The 24,987-nt window shown below is 49.8% G+C and overlaps 6 protein-coding genes across 6 annotated transcripts; 5 read left to right on the top strand and 1 right to left on the bottom strand.

Annotated features, from left to right (window-relative positions):
• Nucleotides 1–1,711: 1,711 nt before the first annotated feature.
• Nucleotides 1,712–4,414, top strand: LAJ45_09197 (uncharacterized protein; the record flags this gene model as incomplete). Its single annotated transcript, XM_046118742.1, has 10 exons — nt 1,712–1,725; nt 1,812–1,887; nt 1,974–2,068; nt 2,137–2,176; nt 2,232–2,948; nt 3,012–3,491; nt 3,553–3,714; nt 3,770–4,031; nt 4,098–4,182; nt 4,246–4,414. 10 exons carry the CDS (start codon nt 1,712–1,714, stop codon nt 4,412–4,414), a joined length of 2,100 nt encoding a protein of 699 aa, XP_045968127.1.
• Nucleotides 4,415–7,979: 3,565 nt separating this feature from the next.
• Nucleotides 7,980–8,252, top strand: LAJ45_09196 (uncharacterized protein; the record flags this gene model as incomplete). The annotated part of the gene is made up of 1 exon (XM_046118741.1): nt 7,980–8,252. The coding sequence occupies one exon, from the start codon at nt 7,980–7,982 to the stop codon at nt 8,250–8,252; it is 273 nt and encodes a 90-aa protein (XP_045968126.1).
• A 120-nt stretch (nt 8,253–8,372) lies between these two features.
• LAJ45_09195 (uncharacterized protein) lies at nt 8,373–12,357 on the bottom strand (the record flags this gene model as incomplete). Its single annotated transcript, XM_046118740.1, has 9 exons — nt 8,373–8,752; nt 8,862–9,215; nt 9,273–9,594; nt 9,651–9,959; nt 10,243–10,418; nt 10,500–11,104; nt 11,172–11,347; nt 11,435–11,658; nt 11,742–12,357. 9 exons carry the CDS (start codon nt 12,355–12,357, stop codon nt 8,373–8,375), a joined length of 3,162 nt encoding a protein of 1,053 aa, XP_045968125.1.
• A 675-nt stretch (nt 12,358–13,032) lies between these two features.
• On the top strand, nt 13,033–14,389 carry LAJ45_09194 (uncharacterized protein; the record flags this gene model as incomplete). Its single annotated transcript, XM_046118739.1, has 4 exons — nt 13,033–13,067; nt 13,393–13,415; nt 13,496–13,850; nt 13,915–14,389. The coding sequence occupies 4 exons, from the start codon at nt 13,033–13,035 to the stop codon at nt 14,387–14,389; spliced, it is 888 nt and encodes a 295-aa protein (XP_045968124.1).
• Nucleotides 14,390–16,699: 2,310 nt separating this feature from the next.
• LAJ45_09193 (uncharacterized protein) lies at nt 16,700–19,326 on the top strand (the record flags this gene model as incomplete). The annotated part of the gene is made up of 8 exons (XM_046118738.1): nt 16,700–16,772; nt 16,916–16,983; nt 17,105–17,234; nt 17,337–17,374; nt 17,449–17,557; nt 17,614–18,121; nt 18,178–18,739; nt 18,790–19,326. 8 exons carry the CDS (start codon nt 16,700–16,702, stop codon nt 19,324–19,326), a joined length of 2,025 nt encoding a protein of 674 aa, XP_045968123.1.
• Nucleotides 19,327–21,331: 2,005 nt separating this feature from the next.
• LAJ45_09192 (uncharacterized protein) lies at nt 21,332–23,832 on the top strand (the record flags this gene model as incomplete). The annotated part of the gene is made up of 10 exons (XM_046118737.1): nt 21,332–21,352; nt 21,495–21,603; nt 21,679–21,803; nt 21,892–22,099; nt 22,195–22,595; nt 22,650–23,003; nt 23,073–23,243; nt 23,307–23,434; nt 23,487–23,680; nt 23,750–23,832. 10 exons carry the CDS (start codon nt 21,332–21,334, stop codon nt 23,830–23,832), a joined length of 1,794 nt encoding a protein of 597 aa, XP_045968122.1.
• Between the last annotated feature and the right edge of the window lie 1,155 nt (nt 23,833–24,987).

The following is a 24,987-nucleotide window of genomic DNA, read 5'->3' as shown; positions in this document are numbered from 1 at the left end:
TCCAATTGTTTGGAACGACTGACTCTCCTTCCACACTGGGTGGGAAATTTATAACAATTTGGAAAAAATCGCCAAAAACACGGCTGACAGGATAATTGCATCTTTTCTGGTTCTGTCGTACCTACGCAACCGTTTATCTAGACACCTACCTGGGCCTGACATCAATCTCATTAGCAATTGCAATGTACCGAAAATAAATATGGCTAGATACGGATACTACGCTGTCTACTCATTACTATATCGGCACGACAATATCCTGAGCGCCCCAACTCCTTCAAGCTGGAAGCAGGCAAACAATGCCCCCCTCTACGCGAATGCCGTTTGTGCAATACATAGATTAACCCTCGCTGAAGATCAGGGGCTCGCCGCTCGACAAGATCTAAGCCATGCTCTGATAGACCACAATGAGCACTGAGCTCTTACACAACTATCATATTACTCAACATGTTACAAGCTTATAGTCTAGGCGAGAAGTGCGTACATACAGTGACATCAAGGGGGCCAGTTCCAAATTTAACCAAATACACAAAGGTATTTTGGTTCTTTGGTTTGTAGCAGGTGGACCTCCCCATCCCTGCGGGGCCGGCTGTTGACTATGGCAACTTCTAACATGGTGATCCCGGCCATTACTCTAAAGAGCTTGTAGTTGCCTGAACAAAGCAGAACGAGACGTTTGGCGTCTCTTCGCTACTACAAAGTGAAAATTGAAGGGTATTGCAGCTGGCATCATCGTGGATGAATTGACGGTGGTTTAGATAATGGAGTTAGGTATTCACATCTATCGATTGGCAGGCCTGGGTTGCTATTTCGAGAATGAGGGGAGTAGAGAGATTGCGTAGGCTTCTCTTCCTCATTTACTATTGGGCAAGTTACATGTACGGGGCTGGGTATGGGTTATATTGAGATAATAGAGGTTTTGTTATATCATATGGTTTTGATCATTGGTCTTGTTTCCGGGGGGCTGTATCTGTTATTCACAAAGAAGCAATGAATGTACTTAAGTACATGTAACTCTGGCTATTCGATTAGAGCAACTTGTCGACAAAAATATATAGTTGAAAACTATACAGGCTAAGGGAAAGGTTACGGTAAATGAGGAAAGACACATGTGCGTTCGGCATTCTTACTGGGGATGAGGTACACATGTGTAGAGAAGTCATGGAGGTGAAACAAGCCAAATCCTGAAAAAGTGGTGGCTTCACATGTCCACGATAGCTTCAAAAGTGTGTGTTTGAGCTTTTGACGGGCCGAAACCCGTCGGAGGTTATTTTAGAGGCGCAAACGTTTACCTGGAATTCACAACAGGACTGTCAATTTGAGGATGTTCTTTGCGGGAGGTTCGAAAGCTTGTCCACCAGCAGGCGGATTGCGTACAAGGGAAATGATAACGATATCAAAAATACACAAATTTTTAGATAAATATGCCCTAAAAAGTTCGCATCAGTGTTGTGAAAGAAAATCTCGAAAACAAATAAGTTCATGGAGTTCAACCTATCACGTGACCATAAGCGATGGCATTGAAACAACAAGCCTTGCAGCTCTTTTGTGTGATGCCAGAAACTGTACTCGTAACCACCTCATCCTACCCACCACAATCAGCTCTTCCACCGGCATCTACGCCAACATCATCATCCCCGTTTCCTCATCTCTGAATATTTCCCTTCAGCTTCAAACTTTATACTTTATACACCGTGCTTCGTCTTGATCCGCGATGGCACAGCCCTCGTAACTATCCCACCCCCCCTCATTCTGGTTGCTTCTGCGCTGGAAGTTCGTCAAAGTGTTTTACCCGCTGACCCTCCCCGCTGTAGAACCAGTATCAACGTCAACGATCCTGGGCTAATCACACTAGTCAATAAGTTGCAAGATGTATTTGCAACTGTAGGAGTATGTAGTTCTGCGCTCCCACCCCTATCCACTATCTTCGGGTGCGTGGGGACTTGTAGCTAACATTGACTTGGCAATATTCACAGGTCCAAAATCCCATCGACTTGCCTCAGATCGTAGTTGTTGGCTCCCAGTCGAGCGGTAAGAGTTCGGTGCTAGAAAATATCGTCGGGAGAGACTTGTAGGCCCCCCTATTTACCCTCCATAATTTAATGTAGGGATTTAGTACCAATATATTGAACCTTTTAGTCTTCCCCGAGGTACCGGTATCGTTACAAGAAGGCCGTTGGTAAGCATGATGTTTGACTTATTTCTCGGATGAGCTATATCTAACTATATGGCAGGTATTGCAACTTATCAACCGCCCCGGTACTACTAACAGAACAAATGGCGCAAACAAGGAGGAGGACGAGATGAAGCAATCAGATGTGGGGGCAAACCTCGACGAGTGGGGAGAGTTTCTTCACATTCCAGGCCAGAAGTTCTACGACTTCAACAAGATTCGAGACGAGATCGTACGGGAAACCGATGCGAAAACAGGAAAGAATCAGGGAATCTCACCTCAGCCTATCGGTCTCCGGATCTACTCTCCTAATGTCTTGACTTTGACCCTGGTCGATCTTCCAGGGCTGACAAAGGTGCCTGTGGGTGATCAACCGAAGGACATTGAAAGACAGATCAAGGACATGGTTCTCAAGCAGATTTCCAAGACAAACTCAATTATCTTGGCAGTCACTGCTGGTAACACCGATTTGGCGAACTCCGACGGTCTGAAGCTTGCAAGGGAGGTTGATCCCGAAGGTCAACGGACTATTGGTGTTCTTACGAAGATTGATTTGATGGACGAGGGCACCAACGTTGTTGATATTCTTGCTGGGAGAGTTATTCCTTTGCGACTAGGATATGTGCCAGTTGTCAACCGTGGCCAGCGTGATATTGATAACAGAAAGCTCATTTCTTCGGCCTTGGAACATGAGAAGGCGTTTTTCGAGAATCATAGCGCGTATAGGAACAAGCATGCCTATTGCGGAACGCCTTATCTTGCCAGGAAGCTCAATATGGTAGGAAGCATTACTCGGAAAAAACTCATCAAGCGTCCGAGCTAACAAAATTAAAATTTCTAGATTTTGATGATGCACATCAAGCAGACTCTTCCAGATATCAAATCTCGCATTTCGTCTTCCCTCCAGAAATATTCAGCTGAACTCGCAACACTTGGAGATTCACTCCTTGGTAATAGTGCCAACATCATTCTTAATATCATTACAGAGTTTTGTAACGAATATCGGACTGTGCTTGATGGCAATAACCAAGAGCTCTCTAGTATTGAGCTTTCTGGCGGGGCGCGTATTAGTTTTGTTTTCCATGAGTTGTACGCAAATGGTGTAAAGGCTGTAGATCCATTCGACCAAGTCAAGGATATCGACATAAGAACTATTCTTTACAATTCATCTGGATCCTCGCCGGCATTGTTTGTAGGAACTACTGCCTTCGAACTTATCGTAAAACAGCAGATCAAACGGCTAGAGGACCCTAGTTTGAAGTGCGTCAGTCTTGTATATGACGAGTTGGTCAGGATATTGACGCAGCTTCTTCAAAAGCAGGTTTGTGCTTTCTAACTCTCGTAGTAACGCGATCATACTCACTCTAAAATCGTAAATACAGCTTTTCCGGAGATACCCAGGCCTTAAAGAGAAATTCCACCAGGTCGTTATTGCCTTTTTCAAGAAAGCAATGGGGCCAACCAACAAACTGGTCCAGGATATGGTTTCTATGGAGTCTTGCTACATCAATACCGGACATCCCGACTTTCTTAATGGACACAGGGTAAGTCACCTTATGCCCGTACAATTATAAGAAGTATAGCTAACAGATACCCAAGGCTATGGCTATTGTAAACGAAAGACATAATTCTTCCAAGCCTGTACAAGTCGATCCAAAGACCGGGAAACCACTCCCAGGAGGCGGCAGGGATTCGCCAAACCCACAAAGTCTGGACTCAGGCCCTGATAACGGCGGTTTCTTTGGAAGTTTCTTTGCAAGCAAAAACAAGAAGAAGATGGCCGCAATGGAGCCCCCACCAGCTACATTGAAGGCATCTGGAACCTTGTCTGAAAGAGAAGGGATTGAGGTTGAGGTCATCAGTATGTTCCTTTGGCCCCGCAGTAAGAGGCATCCGAACTTGAAACTAATAAATACATGATCCACAGAGCTTTTGATCAACTCTTACTACAATATCGTTAGAAGGACTATGATTGACATGGTACCCAAAGCTATTATGCTGAACTTGGTCCAGTATGTACCAGCATCCTCATCTCCTAGACATACCCAGAGGTTTAACATATCTTTTTTGAACAGATTGACGAAAGATGAGATGCAACGTGAACTTTTAGAGAATCTTTACAAGTCAGATGAACTAGACAACTTGCTTAAGGAGAGCGACTACACCATTCGAAGAAGGAAGGAGTGCCAACAGATGGTTGAGTCGCTGACCAGAGCATCTGAGATCGTTAATACTGTTGGTTAAGTGCTGTGAGGTTGGCAGGGTAGGTACTCTGTATGTGCGTGCGAGGCAGAGGACGACGATATTTTATCTATGGAACTGTAACGTGTCGATGAATTGGTAATGACTAGGGCTTTGTCTAAGTGGAGTTGGGGGATTTTTTTCACTTTGCCCAAAGATTGTAGACCGTGGAGCTTCACTCATTTTGCTCACTTCTTTTCATCTTACGTAATATGAAAAGAATCCCTAATGATGATACCTATTTTTTTCTTACCCTCGTTGATCTATTTATGATTTGTATTTTTTACACGACTATTTTCCTCATTTATGCGATGCAAATAAGTTGCGTGCTCACATGGCGGTTGCTTCTTTCTATATCAATCTTGTGGGCCGCCGGGTTTTGTATAATGGGTGTTTGTGTTTCCATAAGTTGGTAGACTTTGATATGCGATACTAGATATCTACGAATAATTAAATCTATGTCACCATGAGCGGTACAGATAGGTTCCGGAAGACGAACACAAACTACTCAACTCGTGGCTAGCTAACTAAATAGGATCCAGATCTCTTGCGAGTGATTTCTGGTGATCTCAACCGAGACATTCAGCAGGCCTTGCTTTCTTGCAACGACTCCACCAAGATATATGTGTCTTCTTCATATAATTTGACTTACTGCTTGTGACTACAGTAGTAGCAAAGTTCAGTCATCAACGCAAGTCTCGGAATCTTGGTGAATGTCTCAAAATCGATCTTTCCTCCCAGCACAAACGACTTGGGGCTTGTGGTTCTTGGCCCCGTGGTTGATTTAACTTCTTGCACTTTTTTAGGTTAGAATCTTTTTGGTTGCTTACAGCTATTGTCAGAATACTAGGCCTGTTGATCGTCATGAGGCACACAGTGTAATATATGCTGTGATAGACATTGGCTGGCTGGGTTTAATGTCCTGGCAATAAAATCTCTCCACCGAAGAAAGTCAACCACGTCATGTATAACTGCCCCACAAGGAAAGAGTGATGGAGGCATGTGTCTTTTGGAGCATCTCCCAGTGTTCCACGGGTCACTCCCCGATAAACTCAAACGTTGACTGGTTCAAAAATCCGTGACCCAACTTGTCATCCCTCCAATCCCGACAAAAAAGTAAAACTTTCACTTCACACAACAGCAAGGATATAAACCTGTTCCGTGCCCCAGCCGCTTGCAATTGGCTCGTCCCTCCATTGTTATACAATGATGCAGGCTAACCCCACAACCTTAAGTTCTATCCAATTACGATATCTGTGTGATCTGTAAGATCGGGGAACGTAAGCTTGCGTCGCCCCCAATCCCTGTAGCAGGTAGGTTCTTTATTGCACTTCGATGTAGGGTTGATTGTGCATGTGACACAGACAAAGGTTCCCCCGCCTTAAGGGTCCAAGGCAGAGGATAGGTAAAGGCACCGTTCCAATCCTCGTCCATGGAAATGATTGTTATTGCATGATTTCACTCAAGCCGAAGGAGAAGGGGATGGTGATTTTTTTTATCCTGTATTTCGATTGGTACCGCTTCATTTACGGCATCCGCCGCTCCTAAGGGTGTCCTCGATGGGCCGACACGTCGTCTCCTGTAATGTTTCTAGACCGGCATATCTCTTCATTTGACTATTGGTCCTTTTGAACCTTATTTGTAGCTGCGCCTCGATAGTCATATATGTTGTTGGCCTATGCATCCAAGTCTTTGCACTTTGTCCGCGGGTTGTCTCGATGGATAACGCAGATCGCTCCTTTCATCTCAACTATAACACTTTTTCCAAAAATAGTGGAATCCCTCGTATTGAGCGTGGGCCATCTCTAACGGGCCACTAGTTCTTTTTCTTGCCGGTGCCTTTCTTGCTTGCGCAAACGCGCTTTCCATTGGAACTCTCCGCATTTATTAGTCCATATCGATAGGTATATCTCTTGTGAGAGAAATATCAGACGAGCTATGAAGATAGCAAGAATCAGGAAACGATGAAGTTACTCCGGCCCTCCAGACTTCTAGTCTCGTATTGAAGCTAGCTACTGCATAGCTTGGCGCACAAGGAATCACTCGATTGGTGACGACCAGTCTTACGGAGTTACTCGTTTCCAGGGTATGTGATGGTTGCAGAGATCTACTTGCAGGAGATGATTGGGACCCTGATAACTAGGTCGTCAAGCCTGTATGTGTGAGTCGACCTGGCCCTTACACCTGTGGGACCAAAGTGATTTTCTAGGTGACATGGATGGTGACTATCAGGATGCTTTACTCAATGATCTACATCTCTTCATATCCAGATATGTGATCTATCCAGACAGATACCCGGTGGCTGACCTGTACTATCCTGGTACCTTCTAGTTGGTCTCGATCTTTTGCATATGCGGGGAGAAGGTTGGATCTTTCTGTCATCTCTGCTTTAATGCCTCTCCCGGCGGCGACATTTTCCTTTCCCATCGACTTGTGGCCGGCTACATATATGCGATTGTACGTGCGAAAACAGTGAAACGCGTTGTTGAAGAGTGGGGGTTTAGTAAAGAAAGTGATGACAGATAAGAAAGTTGGGGGGTAGAGACAGTAGAAACGTTACCCAGTTGAGAGAAGGCGATTGTGGGGCCGGGTGGTGGGGTGCCGAGGAGCGAACCGAAATCTCAATCACAGCAGATCACTCGGTCGAGCTGATGACAGAAGCGACAACCACCTTCCGTGGGAAGTACATGTAACCAACACCACGGGTTTCAATTAGTTGAGACCACAGATTTATACCCCGTCGTACCGCCGCCTATCGCTACATACATGTAATAACCTCCCTAGCTTACTAGTTGAATAATATATCCGCCATTAAGGTCACTACGAATCCTTCAGGAATATCGAACTATAATTACTTTAGCGGCGGCGGAACGGGGTTTTCATCCTTTATAGTAACTGGTTCTTCCCTGTTTGTTCCTTACTTCTTGCGTTCTAGAAGTATTATAAGTAGGTTGCTCTGAGTTGATGGAATACCTAGCCTTTGATAACATATCAAGCTTCCAGTGTCGTGAGAAATGCTTGGTTCTGTGGGACAGGGGGTTTGTAGATATGAGAAGACCTACCTCCAGAGCTAGCTAATATTTCGAGTACTATCACCCCACCCTACTTACAATCTTGCTGATACGCAAAAAGCCAACACATCCTATTGTTCCATCATTTCCCGAGAATCGCTGCATTTATGCGTACTACACTGCTAACTATTAACCATGGCCGAAAACAGGAAGTGGAAGTGGCTATATATGGAGGCCGAACCACTTGTCATATGGCCTAGCTTCGAACCTTTGTCTCGAATTAACATTTTGCAGTGAGACATTTCGATATATTAATATAGCTTCACGTGACCAGGAAATCCTCAAAGAAAACGCTTATATTCACTACATGCACCATCCCAAGACGGCCTTTCAAGTCATGACCCGCAGATGTTTATAAGAACAATGAAAGCAGCATCTCCTTTGTGTCATTATGCTGTATCTACCCGGCCTGAGAGCCTCACAGCAACCTCCACAATTAATCAACACCTTCATCATCTCACCACTACCTAATTAACCAAGCTAACCAAGCTAAAACAATGTCTTCTTCAGCAGCAGCACAATCCACCGCCCAATTGCAGACCAACTGCGCTGGGCTGCCATATATCCCAATCGAAGAGAGATGGGAGCGCAACTGCCTCATCTTTGAAAGGGAGGAGAGGGAGAGGGAGAGGGAGAAGGAGAGGTCGGCTGTGAATCAGGGCCCGAGTTTGCACGAGATTGAGAGGGCAAAGTTGAAGGTCCTAAACGGGGGTAGTAGGGTCCGCTTCTTTGGGGGTTATAGGGAGCGGGATGCGTCTGCGGAGCCTTAATTGATATACAAATATACTTGCATTGGGACTATTGATCATCGATCGATAACCAGGAATGGGAATAATTACAACAGCCAGGCATATCAATAATACAAAAATACCACAAAAAAACAAAAAAACTCAAACCATGCTCCAAACATGATACAAGCTCCAATCCACCTCCCACGCCTCCTCCGGCTGCACCTTCCCCGCAACCCTCCAATCATACACCTCAAAGCCATACCCGCCGCCCTCCACAGCCTTCACCGCCGCCGCCAAGGCCTTCAGCGTCTTCTTCGTCAAGCTAGTTTTATTCGGCTCAACCAAGACGACGCACCTCTTGCTCGGCGGCATCAACGGGGGTATACCCTCGGCGGCAGCAGGAAGAGCGTGCACCGCTGCGGGTTTGTGGGCGGTGATTTTGGCCTTGAGCTCAGGGAACTTGAAAAGGTAGTGGGGGAGCAGGACCGTTGCGTTAAGCAAAGGGGATATACGCGAGTGCCCGTTTTTGAGCTCTAAGGCTGTAGTTTCTGGGGGGGGTAGTAGCGCAGTTAGGGATTGGCGGCGGGGTGGTGCGATGGGTTCGCTGTTCACGGATGAGCTGCTGTTCGATTAGTTGGCTAGGCGTACTTTTCAGTACTGGTATCTTTGGTTGTTGGTTCTCATCGTTTTCCAGTACCGTAGCCATAGGCCCATTCCCATTTCCACTAGCTGTATTTTTAGACAAACCAAATTCCTTGGCAGAGCTCCTCCCTACTAGATTCTTTTTTGACGGCATATTTCCGCCCAAGGAGCGCCTTCGTCCCTGTGGATTCACCTTTGGGGAAAGCTCCCGAAGCACAGGCGGCGCCGCAGCCTCTTTTACCTTTATTGGTGAAATAGCTGCCACTACTGCTGAATTTGAACTTGGTTGTTCTGTCGGCTTAGGTGTAGGAGTAGGCGTAGGCGTAGGTGTAGGTGTGGGTGTTGCGCGCTGGTTTTCTGCTACTACCACATTCGCACCTTCAGCAGTCTCTGGAATTCCAGACTTTTGATCATTACCCTCTATTAGTGCTGGTGGGGGGGACGCTTCCTGGAGCTTACGCCCAACCTCTGGAGTAACCTCTGCAGCCTTCTGCTCTACGGCCTTCTGCTCTATGGCCTTGTGCTCTGTAGCTTTCTGCTCCGCAGCTTCCTGTTCTGTAGCTCTCTGTCCTGTAGCTTCCTGCTCTACGGCCTTCTGCTCTACGGCCTTCTGCTCTGCAGATCTCTGCTCTACGGGCTCAGGAGATACCTCATACTTGGCCCTTTTCACCCTAGCCCCCTCCTCCTCCACCTCCTCCACCAACCCCACCCCCGCATCCGTCACCGCCCCCCTCCCCTCCTCTATCCCTATCCCCACCCCCTTCCCGACATCCGACCACCCCCTCTTCACCGCACCCCTTCCCCCTCCGCAGCCAACATCCTCTCCACCCACGCCCTCTCCCTCTCCGCCTCCTCCCTCTCCCCACCGCCCAAGCTCTCCGCGGCCCTCGCCGCATCCTGCAGCTCCTCCAGCGTCATGGCGTCGAGGTAGTCGCGCTCAAAATAGACCTTGCACACGCGCGGGTGGCGCAGCACGTAGTAGGGCGTGTTTGCGTGCTTTTCGAAGCCGCCACCGGTGAGCTCGAAGACGAGCGGGGTGGGGAAGAGGTGTGTCGGGGTTGTGAGGCCGGGAAGGGGGTCGAGGGTGAAGGGGGCTGTTGTGGACTGGGAGGTGGGAGTTAGTGGGGTGTGTGTGAGGTGGCGGGTTTTTTTGGGTGGAGGGGTGATTGGGGGGGGGGGGGGGGATACAGGGTTAACGATAACAAAACCACAAAACCACAAAACCCCCAACCCCCTCCTAGCCAAAGCACCATCGATCGACCCAAGCACGACCAATACCAACGGCAAGAAAGAAAGCAAAGCCCGCACACAACTACTATCCATCCACAATTCCAATAGGGGGGGAAAAACTATACGAAAGGGAGAAAAAGATAGATAATGCACTCACATCATACGCCACGGTCCTAAACGGCGCCAGCCGATTGATCTCCTCCAGGTCATGCCTCGGCACGCTGTAGCACACTTCAAACACCACCTTAAACCTCGGCTTCGCGCGCCCGCCCTTCACTTCCTCCTTGTTGGTCAAGCATCCCACATGGAACACCGTCAGCGCCTTTACACCCACTATACACCCGTTAGCACTCTCCCTCCCTCCCTCCCTCCCCACCAAAAGGGCCGGGGAAGAAAAAGAAAACCAAAACTCACCCCCCAGCCGCCACCCCCTCGCCCCCTCCGCCCTCGCCCCCACAACCGCAAAATCCCCCGTATCCCCACACCCCACCATATAATCCTTCTTCACCTTAATCCACGCCTCCCTACCACCCACATGCCCCACTGACCTCACACCCACATCCCCACCCCCTCCTCCACCAGCGCCCAGATCCACATACGCCCCCTCCACCGGCTTCATCACAATACCCTCCCACCCCGCCACCACACCCCTTACAAACCAGCTCCTCAACACCTCCACCGCGCCCCCGCCTACGCCAAAATCCACCTCCGTGCGCTCCGCGAGCTGCACCCGCCCCGCCACATCGCGCGGCAGCACACGGCGGAGATGCTGCACCCGCACGCGGTACGGCTGGTGCAGAAGCGAGGCGCCGTCGAGCAGCAGCATGTCGAAGAGCACCACCATGAGGTGTGATGAGCGCTCGCGCGGCGGCGCGCCAATGTAGGTGCCGGCGCGGTGGATGTGGGCGCGCAGGTGGTGGAAGGGGAGGATGCTGTTTGTGTGTGTGCTGTAGGCGAGGAGCTCGCCTTCGAGGATGGCGGTTGTGCGCGGGGGGAGTGTGAGGGTGGTGAGGATTGTGCTAGTTGGTTGTGCGAGTGAGATTTTGTGATGCGGATGCAGATGGATGGATGGGGAGGGGTGCTTACTCGTGAACGCGGACGCGGTCATCGGTGGAGTTGCGGCCGCTCTTGGAGAAGAGGGTGAGCCAGGTGTCGCGCGAGGGGCGCATGGTGTCGATGTGGATCTGGATGTACTCGCCGTCGTATTTGCGCTCGAGGGAGAAGGTGCGGCTGGCGGCGAGGGCGGCGGCGTGTTTGCAGCTCTGTTGGGCGTCAATCTGTTATATATTATGTAGTATATTTGTAGTAGTAGTAGTAAATAGTAGTAATAATAAAAGGAAGGGCCTTACCCGCGCCTTTACAAACTCGGGCCGCCCGACCTTGACGCCAATCTCGGGCTTCAGGATCTGTGCGGCCAGCGAGCGCAGGATGTGCTCGCGCTCCTGGGGCGGCGGGAAGCGTGCGTGGACGCGGTACTTGGGCGCGCAGATGAGCGCGCAGGCTTTGGAGAGGTCCTGCTGGAACCGGAATAGGTGTGGCAGCAGGAAGTGGTATGCTGACAGTGTGTAGCTCTCTTTATGGATATCGCAGCTATCGTTAGCCCTGCAGCAAGCAAGCAGGAAGGAAGGAAGGAAGGAAAGAGAGAAAGAAACATACCCGGCATCTCCACAGGCGCCAAACACTTGAGCACCACCCTCGTCACCCACTTTGCCTGCACGCTCGTCAATCGCCGATACAGCGCCACCAAGATGTCAGCCCTGGTGCCTTCCCCCTCCCCCTCCCCCTCCCCCTCCTCCAGCGCCGCGCGCAGCCCATCGCTCGAGAAGCGGCTCTTCGCCGCAACCCGGTCGAGCACGCCGTCGACATACTCGACGGTGATGCCCCTATCCGCCGGGTTCTCCGCCTGCGCCAGCACGCGGGCCACCACGGCCGCAAAGTCGCCGTCGACGCGGGAGTCGCGCCAGCCGTTTAGTGCGGCGGCGCGGGTGGCGCCCAGGAGCTGGGCGCGCGCGATGATGCGGGCGAGGGCGGACTCGCGGAGGGCGTAGGAGCGGTCGGCGCGCAGGTGGGGGAGGAGGAGGGAGTAGAGGGCGGCGAGGGTGCGGGGGTGGTTGTGCAGGGTGGGGTGGTGGAAGGTGAACCAGGAGGTGATGAGGGAGTGGGTCTTTTGGGTGAGGGTGGAGGCGGGGAGGGGGGGTGTTTTGGTGTGTAGGGATTCGAGGGTGTCGAGGAGGTCGGTGAGGTGCGTGAGGGAGAAGGGGAGGGAGGCCATTGCGTGGTGCGGGGGGGGGGGGGCGAGTGATGTGTGGTGGAGGAGTGTGGGTGGGCGAGTGAGGAGGGGTTATGGATGGTGGTGATGGTGCACCGTGCACGGAGAAGGGAAGGGAAAGACGTGACGAGCGTTTCTGTCTCTGTCTCTGTTTCTGTCTCTGTTTCTGTCTGTTTCTGTCTCTGTTTCTGTCTCTGTTTCTGTACCTGTTTCTCTCTCTGTCTCTCTGTCTCTGTCCCTCTGTCCCTCTCTGTCTCTCTGTCTCTGTCCCTCTCTGTCCCCCGCTCTTCCCCCTCAGACCCCGTGGGGTGTGTGTGTGTGTGACCTCGCTACTCACTCTAGCCGTTCTGGGCAGCGCGTGTGCGGCTCCGCGAAACCTTGCAAGGCGCGGAGAGAGAGCAGTGGCAGGGATTGCTAGCGTGTGCCTGCTAGTCCGCTTCCAGCACTGGGGTTGGCTTCTTCGCGTCATCTGGAGGGATCATTGATCGCTGGGAGGGGCCACACAGTAACACTGGCAGAGGTTAGACAGCGACAGTACAGTGACAGTGACAGTACAGTGACAGTACAGTGACAGTACAGTGACAGTACAGTGACAGTACAGTGACAGTACAGTGACAGTACAGTGACAGTACAGTGACAGTGACAGCAACTGCAACTGCAACCGCACCTGCACGGATCATGAGCGAGCGTGAGAACTGCGAGGAGGAGGAGGAGTGAACGCCTGATCACGCCTAGGCCCGTGTGCTGTGCTGTGCAACCGTCGTCCACACATAGTACGCAGCAGCAACAGCTCGCCCGTTCGTCTTTCACCCTCTCGCTCTGTCCGTCCCATATATCATTCATCCATCCCTCAACACCAACGTCTCTCTCTCTACGCACACTCAACACTCAACACTCAACGCTCAACGCTCAACACTCAACACTCAACCCTCAACACCACCACAGCTACACATCCCTCAATCGCTGACCCTTACACAGCTCTATATCCCCCCGCTCTATATATCCCCCACCTAGCTATCTCCCCCAACCCTATCCCAGCAGAAACACACCCATCTCAACTTGTAACTCCCTCCCCCTCCCCCTCCCCCTCCCCCTCCCCCTTTCTCCCCTCCCTCCACACTAACCCCCCCCCCCCCCCCAGCACCCATGGTCTGGGACTGGAACACCACCTCCGGCCCCCCCTGCGCCTGGGAAACCGGCAAATCCGCCGAAAAATACCACCTCACGATCGCCTGGCTCGACACGCTCTACCGCAGCGGCACCTCTCTCGGCGCCACCGAGCTCGAAGCCCCCCAACACATCGCGGAGCTCGAGGCCTCCGCCGCCGCTTCCCCATCTTCCGCCTCCGGCCCCGCACACGAAGCGCAGACGTTCGAGATCATTGGCTCTGGCACTGCTGCGCCCGCCGCGCCCGTGAGCGGGTGGGACGAGCCGCCGCCGGCCGCGAGGGCGCTGCCGGAGGAGGTGGATGCGCTGATGTGGGCGGGGGTCAAGACGTTTGTGGTGCCGGTGCTGGGGGAGTGTCCCGGGCCGGAGGAGCAGGAGCGGGAGGAGACGCAGCGGCAGCATGGGCAGCACGGGCACGGGCACGGGCAGGGGCAGGGGGCAGTGGCAGTGGCAGGGGAGGGGCGGTGGTGGTGGTGGGTATAAGGGGCGCAAGAACGGCGGTGGGAATGCGGCGTGGTATCGTGGGGGTGGTGGGGGTGGGGGTGGTGGGTATCGTGGGAGGGGGTGGAGGGGCGGCGGTGGTGGAGGCGGTGGTGGTGGGAGAGGCGGCGGTGGAGGAGGAGGCGGCAGCGGGAGGTATGGTGGACAGGGACAGAACCATGGACAGTGGCAGGCACAGGCACAGGGGCAGGGGAATAGCTATCAGCACCATCACCAGCACGATAACGCCCCCCCTGCAGCTCCGCCGTCGCCGCAGCAGCAGCAGCGCAAGCCGAGGCCTGCCCATGCGGAGCAGGACCCGGAGCCGACGTGGGGCGACCCGAATACAAAGAGGGGGTCGCCGAAGAATATGCACTATCGGTGGTAGTTTCTCTGTTCTCTAGGTCTCTGGGTCGCGGGTTCTCTACTAGCTAGCTACGTACGTAGGCAATTGCAAGAGATGGGGTTTTTTCTAATCTCTCTTTTTTTCGCTCTTCTGTTTTTTCTCTTTCTGGGTCTTGGTCTGGTCTGGTCTGGTCTGGTCTGGTCTGTTTGGCGTTTGGGAAGGCATGGCATGGCGTGGCATGGCGGCGGGTGGAATGGTGGGTGGTTTGTGGGGAGAGGGCGGAGGGGAGGGGGGAAGGGGGGTCTTTAGGTTAGGTTAGGTCAGGTTTAGTTTAGGTTAGGTGAGGGGGCCGCGGGGGACAAATTGAGGTTATAAAAAAGCTTGGTTTCTCTTGTTCTTGTTCTTGTTTCCTTTTCTTATAATCATCTTCTACGTAGCTTTTTTTCTTTTCTTTTTCTATGGGGGATTGAAACAGAAATTTCAAATATTTAGGCAGTAAGCCTTCCGGAACAGGGTGCAGTTTTGGTTTGGCCAATTGGGGTGTGGTGACATATATAGGGTGCAGAATTAGGATGACTTGTGGACTTGTCGCTGGCCGGTGTCATAGTAAATAACTCTAGACCATAGCTACTGTAGACTTGAAACTCTTCCATAATGTTGAGTCCATTGAATAATCGTGGGCCCCAGGAGATATTGCCCAGCTTATATAGAGCAGACCCTTTTTTTCCCCATAAAACTTTAATTGCGTATCTACCTACATACGCTATGCTATGCCATGTAGGTCCAATGCAATGGCATATGCAACACCACAACTTAAGTGCACTTTCAAGCAACCCTTAATTCCCCATCTACCCTGCATGCGTGAGGGCCCCAAAATTGACGTGAGCACAACAACACAAATTCAACCACAGCACCATGTGGCTGGGAGCTGCATCTCTACATTAGAGCACTTCACATTCCTCATGCTCTTCCCCATTCATTCATTCATTCATTCATTCATTCATTCATTGCACTTCCCTATCAATGGCATGTCCCCATACGGTAATCACTCTTCACGAAATTGCCCCAGAGTAGAGTATAACCCGCACCCGGCCAAAGCAGAGTACAGACAACCCATGCCTGCTTTGTTATATACGTGTAGGGTAGAGTATATTAATTAGCTAGTTCCCAAAACGTAGCTAGCGCAGATCATTGGTCTTCAGCCCTTCCACGGTTACTCCATGTTCTGCTCTCACACCGGGGTGCCATGGCCCATGGGGGGGGACACAGCAGGGATAGGGTTGAGGATGAGGACGGGGATGAGCGAGTATCAAACAAAAAAGCACTAAACCCCAAACGTGAAAACCAAACAATCAGCACACGAGCTGAAACGCCCCGGCGCCCCCGTCTGGTCTGTCCGTTCCGTATCTACATGTATCCATGGCTGCATCTGGATCATGGGGGCGGGCGGGCGGGCGGGCGGGCGGGCGGGCGGGCGGGCGGGCGGGCATGACAGATATCGAATATGTAGCAACACACACGGAAAAAAAAACGCGTCTAGAATAGGTAGAGTAGGAATCGCCAAATCATCAGACGAAAAAAAAAATAAAAACACCCCCAGACTGATGCGCGATCCGCGAAAGCCAAAAACACTGCCCAGACCCCCCCCCCCCCCCCCAAAGCAAGCATCAAATCGGAAGCTTAGCTCTTGCCTCGGACCGCCCCTTGCATGGGTACTCTAGAGTCTACTGGATGGTGAGCGAGCCTGGGGGCTGGGCTGGGCTGGGCTGGGGGGCTGGAAAAGGATGAACGAACGAACAAAGGGCAGGAAAGGTAACCACAGCAACAGCGTCACAATTTTTTTTAATCAAAACAACACCACGATGCGTCTTCCCGAACGAGTCTCTAGCTAAAAAAAAAAAAGATAGCAGACTCTAGAGACTCCGAGTAGTGGTGGTGTTTTCGGAAGCCCAACCCAACCCAGCCCAACACCTACCTACCACACCCTACCTAACCTACCTACCCTTCCGTTTTAACCCACACTCTAACTAGACTGACTGACACTCCACACCCCCCCCCCCCCCAGTCCCCAGTCTGAACATCACTTTCTCATATCAATCGCCCTACATAACCCTACTTTACCTACTTTACCTTTATATCCATTTTCCTTCCAGAGCTCGGTGTTCCTTCATATACTTTTTGTTTGTTTGATTGAAACAACACTATACCTCTCTTTTTCCTCATTCAACACACCACCACCACACTCACACACAACCCCCCCCCCCCCCCCAACCCTACCTACTACACTCAAACCCTTTCGCCCAGGGGGGACCTCGAGAAAAGAGCGCGGTCAAAGAGAGAGATTGTAGTAGGATGCCCGTCAACTACACAAACACGTCGGTTGATGTTCTAGCATCCAGTTTCCAGGTGTTGGAGGAACTTGGGAGTGAGTTACACAAGACCCCCCCAGAAAACACTCTCAATCCCATATCCATCCCATCAAACAATAACAATTAAAAAAAAAAAACATAAAAACATCAAATAAAAAAATAAATTTAAAGTTTTTTTTTTACTAACCAATCTAAACAGGCGGTAGTTTCGGGGTCGTGTACAAAGCAATTGAGAAAGAGTCTGGCACAATCGTCGCAATCAAACATGTACTGTACCTACAACCCAACCCATCCCTCACATTAATTGTTTTTTGACGTGGCACACCACCACGAGCACAAACCCAAACGAGGATTTAGCCTACTGACAATATATTGCTTTTTTTTCCAGATTGATCTCGAGTCGAGCGCAGATGACATCCGGGAGATTCAGCAGGAGATCTCGGTATTAAGTAGTTGCGCGAGCCCGTTCGTCACACAATACTACGGTAGCTTTGTTCGCGGCTTCAAGTTATGGATCAGTAAGTTGTGTTGTGCTGTGTTGTCGTTGTTGTTGTTGACATCATAGGCGTTGGTGTTGGGTGATTTGTGGTTAGAGGAAAGAAAGCTAATAATGATTGTAGTTATGGAGTATTTGGCAGGTGGGTCGTGTCTGGATTTGGTATGTGAAGCCGAGGATTCCTTGCTACCTCTAGAGTGCTAGGTAACTATATGTAGTAGCTAACGTTGAGGTAGTTGAAACCGGCGCCGTTCTGTGAAGCACATATTGCGATCGTTATGCGAGAGCTTCTGCAGGGCCTTGAATATCTACACAGAGAAGGGAAAATTCACCGCGATATCAAAGGTAAACCTCAATTTATAAATATTAATGAAACAATTGCTTACTTCATGATTTAACAGCGGCGAACATCCTCCTCTCGGGAACGGGCCAGGTCAAGCTCGCCGACTTCGGCGTTGCTACACAACTCAACAATATCAAATCGCAGCGCAACACATTCGTCGGCACGCCGTTCTGGATGGCTCCGGAAGTCATCTCACAGGAGAATCCGTACTCTTTCAAAGCCGACATATGGTCGCTAGGAATCACGGCCATGGAATTGTGCAATGGAGAGCCACCGCATTCGACAATACACCCGATGAAAGTGCTGTTTCTCATTCCAAAAGAGCCTGCACCGCGCTTGGAGGGTAATCGCTGGAGTAGGGATTTCAAAGATTTTGTGGAAAGGTGTTTAGTGAAGGACCCTAACCAGAGAGCTAGTGCGAGGGAGCTTCTGAGCCATAGGTTCATTAAGAACGCCGGAAGAGTCGAAGAGCTGCAGAGCTTAATTGAGAGGAGGGAGGCTTGGCAGTTGAAGAGGGATGCTCGGGGTGTAACGAAATCACACCCGAGGCTTTACGAAGAGACTATGTTCGTTGCCTTTGGATCCCAATTGAACCTGCAGTTGCTTACTTTAGTGCTCATAGGAACACCTTTGGAGGCCAGCCCGAAGAGAGTTGGGACTTTGACACAATTCGCACCAACCCTCACTCGGGCACCATCCGAATCGACCACCACAGGAACGCCATGCGAGCCAGCGAAGTTATTTCAGAACGTAGCATGAACTCGGCGTTGCAAAAGCTCAACCTCAATGCCGCCCCCCAGAGCGGCGTCAGTGTCACTGAGGCTCGGAAGGTCTCGGAATCTGCAGCCAAAGCCCATAACCAGAAGCGCAGGCGATCTTCAACTGCAAAGAAACCAACTGAAAAGACGGTGTTGGAGTCGACTACCCCTACAAGGACTAATCAGAAGCCTGTTAGGCCGGAGCGGCCTATGACGGCCGAAACAGATTATGGGAAGACGCCGTCAACGGTTCGGCAGTTTAAGAGGGCGCCGGAGAATACACCCAGGAATTATGAGGCGGTTCACCATCAGGAGAAGGAATTGAAGCTGGAGAGTGAGAAACCAGTGATGAGTATTCCAACTACGGAGGAGGGGCAATTGGGGAGAAAGCTTTTCTCGAAGGTCGTGCAGAAGACGCTTCTTGAGGTAAGTTGTGTTTTCCTGGCGCGGAAAGACAAACTCTGACGGTAGTAAAGGTCGAAAACAAAGCCATAAAGAACGGCAATTCTGCTACAGCTGCCGCAACATCCAACCTGGCCGAAGCTTGGAGTCAACTTGATGCCATAGATCCGGAGAGTGGTTACGAGCTCTTGCGTGCAATGATGGAACGTTTCCAGCAGCATCAACCAAAGCCACAGCCGGAAGCACAAGCCCAAAATCAGCCTATTCGACAGTTGGCCAGCTCGAGGCCGTTCCAGAAATCCCCAGCAGCAGAAGCAGCGGCAAAGATGATAACACCAAAGCCTTCCCTCTCTAGTGAAACCTTAACGGCGGCATCTTCATCTCCGCCTCCGGAGCCGACACCTAAGGTCATTACAAGGACCAAACGAGCATCTAGCAATGTCGCGCATAAAAAGAAGAGGAGGGGTTCAAGGCAGAGTAGTGACTTCGGCGACGAGGTCGATGATGATAATTACTTGGGTTCGACGCCAGCCGGTAATCAGCTGGCTGATGTGCTCTATGGGCGTTGGGTGGAGGGGTTAAAGGGCAGATGGGGTGCTGTGGCCAAATGACGGAATTGGCCGCTTGTTTGAATACTATTGTTAAAGGGCAACTGCAATAAGTATTCTGCCCATTAGAATTAACGATTAACGAGTACATGCGAAACGATGCGACGTCTACAGTGTTTTGGTAAACATTTAGTACTATACCTACTCAAAAGTGCTACTTTTTCTTATGTTTGTTCACAATCTTTTAGGATACCTCTTTTTCTCACGCTTTCTCACGCTTTCTTTTGTCACCTTTCTAGCGATGATTCTCATTTGACATGACAGATAACGAGGAGGGTTTTTGTAACTTGGGCGGTCTTTCTTTTGGGGGGGGCGATGTGAACTGATCTTATCTGGGCGTTTATCTCTACCGATTATTCTAATGGCGTATTGTTTTTTTGTTTTTTTTTATCTTTCTTATTAATCTTCTGTATGGGTAGCCACCTGTCTTAATCCTCTCTTCCACGTTGTTCGTGGTAATATTTTTGATTGTGTCGAGTGTTAGTGCATGTCATAGTAGTTTTGTGCTTGTTTGCGTGTGCGCATGATGAGGGCCTGGTAAATTACAAAACTGTTGACCATTTCTGTAATATTAATTTAAAAAGGCCCAATGAGCGACAATTGAATATCCTTTGTGACCTATCTTTTCGATTATTGACGTAACTTCTAGACTTGATGCTACGATACTATTGATAGGCGAGTTGTGACGTGATTCACGGCTGCTCACTCGACCTCACCCCACCAGTTAAGGCGGCAAGTTATAAAAACGCAGATACGCAGACGAGTGGCGAAATCTCTGTAATATTTGATATCTGAGTTATTTTCGTGTAGGAAATATAATATTCTTTCTACATATGCCTTTCGACTTATTTGATCTGCGGGGGCTCTCATGATAATTCCCGTTATTGAAACAATTAGCGGAGTATGCTGACTCATCATGAGCTAAAGTGCCCTGTTTGAGCGCGACCTCACTCATCTACGATCGATTTGCAGGTTAGGATGTGCTGCTGTGGGAGGAGAATCAGTGGGAGATAACCAACTTGCAGTTATTAGACACACGGCTGCTTCTGCTTCTCACTCCACCAAACACGAACCCCGCGCGTGGTGTTCAGGTAGGCTTACATACGTACAACAACAGCTCCTCTGAGCAGCTCTACCATTTTTTGTGTTTACACTGGCATTCTGACGATTGCATATCTCTTTTGCTGCCTGGGTTCTGTTTGTAGCAGCTCTCTGTTGCTGGCGCCCCGCTCGCAATTGAGCCCATCCTGCCCCTGACTTCGTGCTCAGCAGTTCCTACCTTACCTTACCCACGAAAGAGAGATCTAATATCTTACTGAAGCATACGCCCCCCCCCCCCGGATTCCCCTCTCCTTCCCCGGTTGGCTCGTTCGCACATCTGTTCGCCAAGTTAGTAATAACAATAACAATAACAACAAGAGGGAAAGGAAGAAGCACTCATCAGCAAGCATCTGTAACTGCAACAACAGTCCTTGCCCAACCCCTAACTATCATAAATCACCCTCGAGCCTCTTGCAAAAAAAAAAAAAAAAAAAAAAGCAGTAGTAGAAAAAGAAGGGAGAAGGTGATAGCGTATTGAATCATCAAAAGAGGGAGAGAAAAAAGGTCTCACCCTCAAACTCAACCATCCGTCATCCTGTTGTTTGTGTCCCGCCAAAACGTCTCGTTTCTATCGCCCGTTACGAATCCCCCCCATCCCCGTGGTTATCCAACGACAGGCACACCCACCCAACTCAACCCGCCCAACACCCCCCATCTTGAATCATCTCCAATCCACACACGTCCCTCTTGGCAGTACAGTGTCCTCCGCTTCTTCCCCCTCCTTACCATCTCTATCAGGACTTCTCCCGCTGTCTGGTTCTCACGAATTGATTGATCCGGAGCCCCACAACGCAACAGCAACCCCTCCTTTCCCTGTCGCTCCTTTGTTTGTTAAACTTCCCGACCTTTCGAGCTTTAAGAACAGCCCTTTGCTACCTCTCCCGGTTGCCATTAGGTGGATTCGAAGATGAAGAGCTTTAGGCAGAAAGTGGGTGTATGTCCCCTTCCTCCACTCATTCCCCATATTTCCCTGGATCTTGCGTTGTTCCAGGATGAACATGCGGTACGGGGTGGACAGTGGCCCATTGTTACTAACCTTCTCTTGCTGTAATTTGCTTCGATATTACTAGTTATCTCGAACCAAAGATTCGTCCAAAACCTCATCCAAGAAGGAGAAGGGTACCTCGCCTACCCCCGGACAGGCAGCTCCTTCGTCATCCTCAACCTCTGACAAGAAGGGTAATGGTCACGAAAATGGGGACAAGGCTTCAAGTCACAAGAGCAAAGACTCATCCTCTCCCGCCTCTTCGATAGCGTCGACCCAGTCTCCCGCTGGATCATCATCGGCAGCTTCATTGGCGAACTTACAGCAACAGATCGCAGCAAGTCCGTCAAGGCTGATTACACCATCAGTCATTATTAGTCCGTCTTCAGCTCCTGTATGCTCGCCCCCAAACCCCCACTCACCCCTCCCGCTTGGTGGTTCGGGAGCCTGGTCGCTAATTTATGCATGACTTGGTTTGGAAGCATATCCCCCCTCCAGGTGCTGCTGAAACCATGCCCGGTGACCTTGCGCCGCCAAAGGCTGGAGCAAAGGGTGTAGCTTTCGACAGACTACACACAGCACCCAAAGCAGACCAGATCCCAGAGGGACTGAAGACGCCCAAGAGGCAGCATAGTTCCAGGTTCGATATCTCAGAGAAGAGGGAGCTAGAAAAGTTGCCCGGATTTCATGGTATGTCCCTATCTAGGTTTTATTGGCGCTTTGTAGCTATAACCTATAAAGTTGGGGCATTTGTTGGGCTGGCTTTCTAATATCTGGATATTCAGAGGTACCCCCTCAGAGGCGCCAAGACTTGTTCATGCAGAAGATTGAACAATGCAACGTCATCTTTGATTTCAACGATGCTTCCGCAGATATGAAGTCCAAGGAAATTAAGCGTTTGGCTCTTCATGAATTACTTGATTATGTCGCCAATAACCGCTCGGTCATCAATGAGCCAATGTACCCCAAAGTTGTAGAGATGTTCGCCAAGAATCTCTTCAGACCCATCCCACCTCCGGTGAACCCTGTGGGCGACGCCTTTGATCCGGAAGAGGACGAGCCTGTTCTAGAGGTTGCGTGGCCGCATATTCAGGTTGTCTATGAATTCTTTTTGAGGTTCATTGAAAGCCAAGACTTCAATACAAACATTGCGAAACAGTACATTGATCACCAATTCGTTCTCCAAGTTAGTCGAGCTCTTTTGTAAGCGCAACCTTTAAATACTGATATTTGCAAACAGTTACTTGAACTTTTCGACTCCGAGGATCCCCGAGAGCGCGATTTCTTGAAAACTACACTCCACCGTATCTATGGGAAATTCCTCAACCTCCGATCATACATCCGACGATCTATCAACAACGTCTTTTTCCAGTTTGTATATGAGACAGAGCGCTTCAATGGGATTGCCGAATTATTGGAGATCTTGGGAAGTATTATCAACGGTTTTGCCCTGCCACTCAAGGAGGAGCATAAGTTGTTCTTGACCAGGGTTCTCTTACCTCTACACAAAGTCAAGAGCTTGAGTATGTACCACCCACAGCTGGCATACTGTATAGTACAGTTTTTGGAGAAGGATGCGGCTTTGACTGAGGAGGTATATTATTTTCGATCCTTTTCCCTACTGTGATAAGTATGGATCTGGTCTGACTTGATAATAAAACAGGTCGTGCTCGGTTTGTTAAGATACTGGCCCAAGGTCAATAGTACTAAAGAGGTCATGTACTTGAACGAAGTCGAGGATATTTTTGAAGTGATGGACCCGGCAGAGTTTGCTAAAGTTCAGGAACCACTTTTCCATCAACTAGCTAAGAGCGTTGCTAGCCCACATTTCCAGGCATGCTTCTTATTACCTATTATTAGAAAGAAAAGCCGCAGTTTATCTAATCTATACTACTAGGTCGCTGAGAGAGCGCTATACTTCTGGAACAATGAGTACTTTTGTAACTTGGTGAGCGACAATGTCGAAGTCATTTTACCAATTATGTTTGCACCGCTTTATGAAAACTCCAAGGGTCACTGGAACAGGTATGCCCTCGATTTTTTTAATTAAATAAACCTCTTATTGACGGCCGTTTAGGACAATCCATGGAATGGTATATAACGCCATGAAGCTATTTATGGAGATTAACCCAACGCTCTTTGACGAATGCACGGCCGCGTATGCAACCGATCAAGAAACCGCACCCCAAAGACTCGCCGACAGAGAGAGCGTGTGGAAAATGTTGGAGGAGAAGGCAACTCTGAATCGGAAACCCCGACCAACAAGTGATGGTAAATCCCTATCCTTGTCGTCACAGAGCCAGCAGGTAGTAAGAGGCGGATCGCCAATGCAGATCACAGATGATAGTACCGGAGAAAGCCAGAGGCAAATGGACGCATTGAACATTCAGGATGAAGGCGCGAAGGTGGTAGGTGTCGCATAGAGCCTTCATTTTACTAGAGAAGCAAAACAAAAATTTCCGGCGTTGGGAATTGTTGCTGTTAAAGTAAATGAAATGTCGGCATCACAAATTATTTTATTTTTTTCCGTTTTGTGCTCTTGGCAACTCATCTTTTATACTACTTTCTGGGCATGTTGTTTCTGTTGAAGTTACATTTTATTTCCTTTCTATTACTTCTTTGTTGCTTCCCTTTTCGCTTCTTGATTGATTGACGTGCAAGGGGCGTTCTTTCTTTCTGACTTGTCATGGTTAATATCAAAAGAAATGACGTCAGGTGCACGATTCTCATCACCAGCATATTTGTTCTGGGCCATGCCCTTGAAGCGGTAGTGGTGGATTACTCGAGGCCACCACTTTCACCTAGCAATACTAGGCGGCGTTCGTCCCATCACTATGGTTTCTAGGTCGTGGCCGGGATGTTGTGATTGATACATGCGTGATGAGTGTTACTACTTTCTTGCTATCTCCTCATTTCTTTTACGTTCTACAATTTGTTTCATAGGTTGGCTGGGCTTGCTTTATTTTGTTGTGCGACGATACGGAAGACTGGAGCCGAGGTGTGGGGAGGGCGGTGGTGGAGAGACAGGGCGGGGATACGGGGGGTGATTAGAGAGCGGTCTCGGGGGAAAAATTCATAGGGAGGTGGAAATGAACAGCACAAATTGAGATTCCAAAAAAGCTAGACAACAAAAATCCGAAATGCGCTGGTTCAATCCCTAGATGTTATTATGGCTTATGTGAGTAGGTAGGTCGGGGTTGGGGACAGGGCAGGGCGGTTTTTTCTTCTTTTTGTTTTTATCTTTTCTTTCTCTCTCTCCTCTTGTTCAGAAATAGACGTGGGGACGGGTGAAGTCGCATTGTTTGTTTCCCATGTTTGCTTATTTTCGTGAAGAGAGAGAAAGCTTGGGTGTGAAACATCGAAGGGTCGACATATCGGACTTTTGATCATTACCTTGGCTTGGCGCCAGCCATGCAGCACTTGTAATGATCTTCAAGGCTCTTGAAGGATGGGAGGAACGTTTACCAAATCGACATAAGATCTAATCCATATATTATGACTACATGTATGCCCTACACTATTAGCACAGAGATGTACTTATAAATAATCTTAGAGGGTTGTGGGAAGTATTCCTCCCC

Source organism: Morchella importuna, assembly GCF_003444635.1.
Source record: "Morchella importuna strain M04M26 chromosome Unknown Morimp01GS034, whole genome shotgun sequence".
Classification (NCBI taxonomy): Eukaryota; Fungi; Ascomycota; class Pezizomycetes; order Pezizales; family Morchellaceae; genus Morchella; species Morchella importuna.
This window is presented reverse-complemented; position numbering and strand designations above follow the sequence as displayed.